This window comes from Perognathus longimembris, chromosome 10 (assembly GCF_023159225.1).
Source record: "Perognathus longimembris pacificus isolate PPM17 chromosome 10, ASM2315922v1, whole genome shotgun sequence".
Taxonomy (NCBI): domain Eukaryota; kingdom Metazoa; phylum Chordata; class Mammalia; order Rodentia; family Heteromyidae; genus Perognathus; species Perognathus longimembris.
The window spans coordinates 65266889-65276762 of NC_063170.1; the positions used below are offsets into that span (position 1 = coordinate 65266889).

General features: G+C 48.1%; 1 protein-coding gene across 14 annotated transcripts in view; it reads left to right on the forward strand.

Annotated features, from left to right (window-relative positions):
* The window catches only part of Itpr1 (inositol 1,4,5-trisphosphate receptor type 1), a 292664-nt gene extending 283424 nt beyond the window's left edge, over positions 1–9240 (forward strand). For all 14 annotated transcript variants that reach the window (XM_048356179.1, XM_048356178.1, XM_048356180.1 and 11 more), the window contains 2 exons: positions 429–590; positions 7885–9240. In XM_048356179.1, the coding sequence (XP_048212136.1) occupies positions 429–590; positions 7885–7971 (249 nt within the window). In that variant the 3' untranslated portion in view covers positions 7972–9240. The remainder of the gene's footprint in view (positions 1–428; positions 591–7884) is intronic.
* The last annotated feature ends 634 nt before the right edge of the window (positions 9241–9874 follow it).

Below are 9874 nucleotides of genomic sequence, written 5' to 3' on the forward strand. Positions count from 1 at the left end.
AAGTGTGGCTCAGGTGCTAGAAAAACAGCAGAGCAAACAAGCCAAGCGAGACCATGAGGCCCTGAGTTCAAACCCTACTGCTTGAAAGAAAGAAAGAAAGAAAGAAAGTTCAGGAGGGGGAGGGGTGACATTGATCAGATTGCACCAAACACATAAATGGACGTGTTTGAATTTATCGAAACTCCTTTGGACAACTGTTTCACAATAGTCTGGGGGGGTGGGGAAGAAGAATTAAGCGTTCTGTTATATTCCGACTTAAAAAGATGGTTATTGAATGATCAAAACCATAAATAAACAGCATCTTAATTCTACAGTAGAGAGCACCCGATGAGGGGTGTCGCGTGGGAAAGTCACGGGGCCCCAGGGCCTTCCGTGCCTCTGCCCTGTGGGGAATAACGCTCACCCTCGCTTTGCCCTGTGGCTTTCAGGAGAGGAACCTGGACTGGTTCCCCCGGATGAGGGCCATGTCCTTGGTGAGCAGTGACTCCGAGGGCGAGCAGAACGAGCTGCGGAACCTGCAGGAGAAGCTGGAGTCCACCATGAAGCTGGTCACCAACCTCTCCGGCCAGCTGTCCGAATTAAAGGACCAGGTAAGGAAGGGGGAGTCCCTCCGCCCCGTCCCCCCCCCCCCCCCACCAATGCAAGCGCTCGCCACGATAGAGGACCATGAGTCATGCTTGTGTGATCGTGTGCGGGCCGCACCTGCGCTGAAGGAGGGGACTCCACCCTCCCCCCCCCCACCCCCCCCCACCCCGCCGGCCGGGCTCGCTGCCCCTTCACAGGGACTCTTCCCAGCGTTGCTGAGGACGTGGTGCTAGTGTGAAAAAAACAAGCCAAAAATAAGTGAGGCCATGCAAACCACTCGCGTGAAGTACTGAACGAGAGACAACGCAAAGTGCATAAAGCTAGCGCCCTTTTCACTAGAGTCGCGGTACGGTGAGAGGTTCTTTCTCGTCCTGCTCCGCAGTCCTCAGCTGTGTCGAGATCTCACCGGGTATTTTTAAATGCCGCATCCCGGAGATCAACCATCGTCTCTGGAAAAGTCCTCCATGCTGAGTTCACTTGTCAAAAGTGTACCGAGTAGTTGCTAGAACAGGGGCCTCATGCCAGGTGTGCAGCCTGAAACAGGGAGCCGGGAGAGGGGGGTCCCCGCTTTCCCAGTGACTGAGACTACAGAGAGGCTGCCGTCGCCCCAACCCCTTCCCACCCCGGCCGGGCTGTGACCCTCGGCGTGGGGTGGTGCCGTGGACAGCTGTGCCCTGCGCCTTGCCCATTCCACGCCCCCCCCCCCCCCCCGTGCTCACATGGGCTCGGGACGGGCCTCGGGTCCGTGTGAAGGACCCGAGCCCAGGGTGGTGGGTGGGACGTGAGCTTGACTCTCAGGGCCGACTGGGTCATCGTGGGCAGATGAGTACAGTGCAGCGGTTGACAGGAGTTTCCGGAGGCTTTAGAATCACCTCCATGGACAGATGGTAAATTCCGCCCTGGGGCCCGGCAAGGGGGTTCATGACCCTTGGGCACATTATCAGTCCTGAGGACTTCCTGCACGACACTGGAGACGGTTCACAGAGCGTTTTTAATAAGCCTTCTTTTGAATTATGGTTATTTTCCAACTAAACCGTGCCCTAAGACACCATTTGGCCTTCAAATTCTTTTCTCTCGCAAGTCCTGAGATGCAAATGAGAACAGACAAATGAGCAAAGACGGCTCCATGGATGAAGGCTGTCTACAATCCCAGGGCTTGGTAGCCACCCAAAATGAATAATAACCAAAATACGAAAGACTAATAAAGATCTAACAAGATTATTTTGCTTAGTCCCCTTCTTGCCCTGCTGTGAGCCAGCTGACAAATGCTCCGCCTAGCCAGAGGGCCGCACGAGTTCCCCGCCGCTCTAGCTGCCTCCTCTCCCGGCAGGCCGAGGCCCCGGCGAGCTGTAGCTTCTCCGCTTTGAGTTAGCTGTGGTGTCCAGAGGCTCAGGTACATCCCAGGCTTTCAATGAGGGCCCCCCCCAAAAAAAAATAATCGGATGACTCTGGTCTCTGACAGACTTGAATAAAGGAGCTAGCTATCTGTGCTTCGGGCCCACGACACCAAGACTGCAGTGACCGTAGCCAGGGCAGCTCAGCCGCGCCCGGCCAGCCCTGTCCCGGCCCAGCCATGACTGCTTCTCCCCCGGCACGCGCGCAAGTCCCCGAGGGGGGACGGCTCTGTGAACAGGAGCGATTGGGTGCTGCTTAAAATATGTCCGAAACAGCCGCATTTGAGCAGAAGGCCCGATGGAGCCTCTCACTCAGCCTCTTGTTAGGCGCATAGGAAAGGCCTGCAGCTTCACGTGACAGCACCGTGGTGGGGTTCTACCCCCCCCCCCCCGCCCAGCGTGGGGTTGCTTTTGTGTGGTGTATGTGCTTTGTCACATGGTGTGTATTATTTTGTCACTGTACTGTTTGCCTTTCATGGTTGACTGGGTTTTTTTTTTTTTTAAGTTCTTACTCAATTTTTTTGAAAAGCTTTGATCACTTCAGAAGTCACGCTGTGCACTTAGGAGGCCCCCGGCCCTTTCCCTCCCCCTCAGGACGGACTCGCATTTATCAAATTCAAGGTAGACCTGTTCCTGTTAAGTCAACATTTTGGCTTCAAATGTGATTAAGTAGGCACTAAGATGTATTTGTTCACATTAGGATCAGTATGGTTTTAACTGCTTGATCCCAGCCCTTTTTATATTTTCGTCTGTCTGTCTGTTTTCAAGTTGGTAGTTGGAAGCACTCCTGAGCAAAACTCTTCCCCTGTGAATAATGTTTAAATCCAACCATTTTATTTTTCTTGGAAGCTATTATAGGCTACAAAGAAAGATGAAGAAGCACTAGTACATTCTCAAGTACTTTTACCAGGATTGGTCTAGTTGAGTTTCAGGGTGCCCAGAATCACAGGATAATTATACTCTAGCTGCTTTGGGGAGACCGGAGGGGTTGGGTGAGAGGGCTCAGTTTCCACTCACAAGGAGTTAACCGTGCTGTCTTTTAAAGATTATGTTGCTTCTAACACACGATGCATTTGTTTGAGAATCAACTTGTTGAATAGATTTGGGTTTTATTGCATCTGGTTTTATAAACCTCATAGAGATTTCTTAAACTGTTATGCATAACAAGTCACACAGATCTATAGAGAAACGCTGGCTCTGAAGCAGTAATTGTGAGACTTCCTGTCCCACGAAGGGGAAAATATTGAGAAGGGAAAAAAGTCCCACATATGATTAATGAGCAAGAAACTCTATCACTGATATTTTTTAAAACAATTTTATGAAAGAATGCCATTCACTGGTTTAAAAAAAAAAAGCTGGAAAACAAAAATTGCTTCATTACTTAGATATTTGGTGGATTTCTTCTGCTCCAAAAACTGGTAATGGAGCAATGGTTGTGCAAATGTGGATGACTTTGGTTTGAATCTTCACTGTTACTGAGGTCTTTGGTGGTTGTTTTCTTGAACTTCCTATTGAGGGAATAGTCAGTGAGAATTACAGTCAAGAATAGTCAGTGAGAATTACTATTCTAATCTATTAATGATGCATCTCATCCTCAAGTTTCCTCTGCTAAGAGATTCTGAATACCAAATGTGATTCTCTTACATCCTTATTCCAAGGAGGAGACCTAATGTAAGAACTTCATATTTCTTTGCATGTTTTCTTCATAATGCAAAAGAGCAAATACCAAGCAAAGGCTTAACTTCCTTGAAAATGTGACTGGCTTTCTGTAGGACAGCAGACCTGATCGGTTGTTGCCAGGGATGTAGGAAGTGCTTGAAAATTCCAGATCATATTAGCATGTTGCACTTTCCATGCAAGAGGCTGACCGATCTCCTAACTGAAGAGTGGACTGTGGAGGAGACCTCACCGAATGCTGTTCACATCCTATGCCCCGTGGCGGGACCACAAAAGAATCCCAGGGCACCATCTGGAGAGCAGGGAGTAGGCGCAGTGTGAGGCTTGGAGCGAGGGGGTCGTTAAGCACTGATAATCCCACAAGCAGGTGGCTTCTGAGTTGGTGGAGACCCACAGGAGGGGCTTCCCAGGAAAGGAATGGGCATGAGCAAAGGCATGACAATGCATGGCACGCTCAAGGAATGGCAGAATGTTCTGGTTAACTCATTTCTTCCTTTCAACCAGCACTTAGCAAAGCACACATTTTGCCAAACACAATAGAGATGCAAGGAAGGGGGGGGCGGTCTTCTAGTCTCTGCCTTCTACAACTTGGAGACAAGTAGAGATGGGATGAACAGAGCTCATCAGCAGTGTGTTACACACTCAGGGACTGTGGGAATAAAGGAAAAGGAGTGGTGCCATCAGAATACTCAGAGGAGGGGGATTTGAACCTCTGCCCTACAACCTTCTCAGAGGTGCTGGCGCTAGAGCTTGGGCTCCGGGCTTGCTGGTACAAGAGAACATTAGAGAGCGCCTCTGAGAATCTAACCAACACCCATGCGTTTCTATCAAATCAGCCTATTTGTATGCAAGAGATGCTTTCGTTTATTTCTCAGTATTTCAGGGTCATCATTTATGGGCATGGCCAGTTTTATAGGACTCTAAACTAATTCTGATTGCTAGAGTTTCCTTGGGATTTAGAATCTAAATAACTAGGACTTTGGCGTGTGTCTAACTTGAAAACAGCTTTTCAAACACTGCTAGTGAGATCTTGTGTAAGCCATATTGTGGTGTTTGTGTGCTGTCGATGAACTTTATTTTCTATGCCAGCCTATATAACCACTTAGAGGCTGAGTTAGTAGATTACATTTTGCTCACTTGTGCTCTGTGCCTACTGTTTCCATGCGAGATCTTTTGGATGTTGAGTTGCATCTGATTTGTAAAGCTACAAATACCCTTTGCTTCTTGTTCAGATTGGAGTCAGAAGGAGGCATTGCATACGCCTCCGCTGCTTTCTCCATGTATCCAGACAGGTGCCCAGTGTCCGCCCCGCTAAGCGCAGCTCTGAGGACTTGAAACCACCACAACAGGGACATGTCACCCTACTTCAAATATAAGTTTTAAGTGTTTAGATTTTGAATACAGTTACTTTAGGTGTGACTGTGATGAATATTTTTACTGAGTCAAATTTCGTTTCACATGTACAGAAAGAATGCTATAGAAAATTCTGCTAAGGATGGGCTCCAATCATATATTTTTTAAGTAGGTCATAGTAACAGACAATAATGCCCTATTATAGTAAGATGAATAGAGATGGATGATGGATGGATGGATGGATGGACTGTATGTGTGAACCTATTAACACATACAGTCAGGCTTGAACTAATGAAGCCTGAAATAATATGACCATATGCAGGAGTCAGTGTGGGAAACCTCAGTAGCCAGGAGCAATGGCCTTGGTTCGTTGGTCAGACTTTGTCCTTAGAATTTTTTTGTTTCGTTTTTGTTCCCTTAAAACTGTCCTGGGGTAACTAAATGCCGAAGGGACACAAATACCTTAAACGTTGCCCGATTCCTTCTCCTTTATCACTTAAGTCACAACATCCCCTTAAATGGCTGCCACCCTAGAGGCCAAGATTGATGGAAATGGAGTCCAGCGAATTCTGCCTACTGTATACTCAGCTGCAGACAGCGGTCTCCAGCCTTCTTTCATATCACAAAAAGAGTAGGTGTACCCCAATCGTTTTTTTAGGCACTTAAGTATATGAAACTATATCCATAGCAGCCATGGCTTGAAAAGCTCTCCAAAGGGTCCTCAGAGCTACAAATCCCGGCCGGCAGCATCTTCGCCGCCCAGGCCCCATCGCGGAAGCTGGTGTGGTGGATCTTCTCATCTGTATTTTAACAAAGCTTCTGTGCCTGGTGAAATTTAAGTACCGCTTTCCTGGGAAAACAAGCAAAACTGAATAGACATGTACGTGGCGCTTGAAGTCATGAGGGATCAAAGAATTGGCCACTGATCTCGTCAGTGGGGAAGGAGCTGTAAGGTTTGGGTGAGAGGCAGGGAGGAAAACGGGATGCTGGGTAGAAAGACAAGCCTGAAAAGTCAAGACAGGACTGGAAATAAGGTCGCAAGTGATAGCTGCAGAAATGAGAAGCTGAGAGCGCTTAGTAGAGGGCATAAAGTTTACAGGCTATGTGTGAGTTTAGGGTTACGAGTAAGGGGAGCCCATTTCACAAATAGGGATGGAGGCGCACCTCATACCAGTGGCTACTGGAAGCAGAAGCGCAGGGAAAGGCTTTGGGCTGAGAGACCTCAGCAGCCTTGGATTGGCTCGGAGAGGAGCAGGCCAGGATTTGAAGCCGGGGATGGCTACAGTGAACGTTCACTGGGTTCTGAACAGCAGTAAGATGAACGGGTGACCTGCATGTGAATGTCCACACCCCCCACTGGGACTCCTCCCTCTGCCGCTGACCCTGTGGCCTGCTGGTGACAGCCACCTCCCTGCCACGGGTGACTCGGCCCAGGGAAGCCTCGGCGGCCGCATCCTCCCACAGATCCATGCGGAAAGCTTCATTAAAAGCTTCCTTTTGGAAGTAGTCAACCCCTGTACATCTTTTCATCTTAATTACAGAAGGGAAAGCATTTAGACTGGAGCCTAAAAATAGCTTCTTAACAGGAAGGCTTTGGAAAAGGAAAAAAAAAAAAAACCTAACAACCCACCCCTTTGAAATGGAAGCTGGAGCAGTCACTCCTGTGTTAGGTTCGCTTACACTGTTTTGAACCAACAATTCGTTGGGTGGAAACTGAGACTCTGCATGTTCCTGACAGTAGAAGACAGGAAGTGCCGCCCCCGGGAATAAGGAAAGGACGTGGAGACATTAAATGACGCCATGGAAACAGTCTCCTTCCCCGCCTGCCTTCTTCCTTGCTCCTCTACCCTAACTCCCCTCAGTTTGGGGAACCAAAGCTCCAGGCCCAATACACCTCAGACGGCCTCAGGGACTTGCGTCCCAGACTCACATCCAGAGCCAGGACTGACCCGGGGAAGAAAGGTCTTGATGCAGGGAATTAAGTACACCCTGAAGTACCTAGAAAACACTGAGCAGAGATACAAGAACACCCTTAGCTCCTCAGCCAAAACAAGAACCACCCTCCCGTGGAGGGCTATGGAAGCACTTGCTCTGAGAGCCTGCCTTGAGGACGTTTCCATCGCTGTGATGGGCGGAGGATCTCTGGGAGGTGCGAGGGAACGTCCCATCTTCCGAGGGGAATGAGGTACCCGCAGCAGTGGCTCGCATCCATAGTCCTAGTCACTCAGGAGGCTGAGAGATCTGGGGATCACAGTTCAAAGCCAGACCAGGCAGGAAAGTTGGTGAGAGTCTTGTCTCCAGTGACACACCAAAAAGCCAGAAGTAGAGCTGTGGCCCAAGTGGTAGAGCGCCTTGAGTTGAAGCCCCAGGGCCGGCACAAAGAAGATAAACAAAAATAGAGAATCAGATGATTTTTTTTTCCCCCATCTAACCACCCATCCGAGCATCACTGGCAAGAGGAAGGCCGCGGCCCTGAGGGAGCGGCCCAAGCTCTTCTCAGCACACGGCGTGCCGGGCAGCGGCTGTGCGGACGCTTTCATCCCGAGCCACCATTTTCCAATGGGTCCTTTGGAAATGGTTTGGGGGAACAATGAAGGTGCGCTTGTCCTGTTCCGTTGTTTCATGACGAAACAAGGGGCAGCGGTACTTCTGAATGTTACATCGCATGCCCAGGCCACAAAATCCCCCACCCCCACTTAGGAAGACCCCGAGTTCAAAGCGCTGTATGTTTGATGAGGGTGACAGAACACATATTTGTAGAAAGTGGGTTTCGGTACAAACCCTCACCACAGAGTTGAGTCAGTCTAGGGTTCGGTATATGAGCTGACGTACAGGAAGTACCTGGGTCTCATGATGACACTTCTTAACTTTCCAGATGACAGAACAAAGGAAGCAGAAACAAAGAATCGGCCTTCTAGGACATCCTCCTCACATGAATGTCAACCCCCAGCAGCCGGCCTAAGCAGATGCGCTACAGGAGTGGTATTTACCCTTCTCAGTTATCAGCGCTGTGGGTGCGGCTAAGCTCTTCTGATTTCACCCACCGAGGTTACATCGACACTTAGTACATTTGTAAATACTCAATTTTCTACCATATGTATATGATTGCTACTCTAAAGGTTTGGATATATGTATTGTAATTAGATTTGTTGGCATGATGAATTTTCATTTGTGCCAAAAAAATATATATATATATATTTTAAAAAATGCCTTTCTTGGAAGGACTAAAGAAAGCACCTGATTTGCACTTGAACCAAATTATAGACTTAAAAGTATATGACATGTATTTTGTATTTAAAACTAGGATAGCCAGTATTTATGTCATATATATATTAAAAAAAAAACTGTGCAATACGAATTATGCAATCACGACAAATTTGTAACTCCTGCATACCCTAATAAGGGAGTGCCTATCTTTGAAGCTGGTGTGTGAATACTATGTAATAAATGGTTAAATAGCAAACGATGCTGCTGCCAGAATTGTATTAATAGTGAGTTTCAGGCCCTTGGGCATTTCATACCATGTAATTATGCTATGGTAATGCTTTCTCTCCTTGCTAGTAGCATCCGTGCCTCTGTCTCTTAGTGACATGCGCCAAGTCTAGGAACTGTACCATCATCTTAAAGAAAAACAACCTTAGTTTCAAGGATACTTTTAAGCTTCTAAACCTATCATTTAAACTACATCTTTCAATAAGAGAGCCATATTACAGGCTCACGCTTTAGCTTGTGAAGAATTTAGTGACTTTTTTTTTTTTAAGGGAACCTTTTTAAGTCATGTTTGAGATCACTGAGAATCATCTCCGGGGTGAATTTAGATGTCACGTGATAAGGGAATGAGAGACACGTGGTTTCCAGATGATTTTGTCCAAACAGTACAGTTGTGTGTTCCCTCGCTGGACCCATCGGCTCCCGTGGCGAAACACGGTGTGAAGTTGGGATGGGAGCTGCCCCCCGCGAAGCCGGACGGGGACCCGCAGCGCTGACGGGCTCTCTCTGGAAGAACCGCTCTCGTCTGGGTGGATGGGGGGATGAGGAAACTTTGCTCCCTGTGGCCTAGTTCTGTACCTGGGTCTCATCTTACTCCCGAGCCTCTCGGCAAAAATTTAAAATGTTGAAAAACGTATCCATCGCAGATTTTCTGAACAGAGTCAAGTTTGTAAATGCATATATAAAAATATTTAATAAATGATGCAGAATAATAAAAAGTGACGGATGGGTGTCACGTGTCATTTCTTTGGGACCGCGGAGTTATCCCGATGACTTACAGTGTAAACGACAGCTCATTTGGTTATTAGATTGCTGTGGAAAATGCTGACCCAGTCATTAAAAAAAATATTGTTATAATTCTGATGGAAACCACTGGACAAATACTGCAAGGATCGGGGGTGGGGGGCGCCCCTCATCCAGGAGTCACTGGCCCAGCCCACACGCCTGCTCGTGTCTGCCAGGAGCAACTGCTGCCGTTCACAGCCGAAGCTTATTTGAGTGCACAGCCCCTGCCCGGGTCCCCTAGGAGTCAGCTTGAGATGTTTTCACTTGGGAGAGAATGATGAAAGAGAGGTGGTGTTGACCAAGAAGCCTGAACTCACACACCGACAGGTTGGATTGAATAGCACCAGAAGGACAAAGGTAAAGACAAAGCGACGTGGGGGTTGGAATTTTTGTTATTGTTATTATAGAGGTGATCTGCAGAGGAGTTACAGTTCTGTAAGTCAAAGAATGAGTACACTTCTTTTTGGGACGGTGTCACCCCTTCCCCTGCTTCTCTCCCAGTTTTTCCCTCCCTCCCCCACCCCTAAGTTGCAGGGTTCATTTTCCGGGTGGTGTTTCAGTGAGCGCCACTGCTGCGTGGGGTCGCCCTC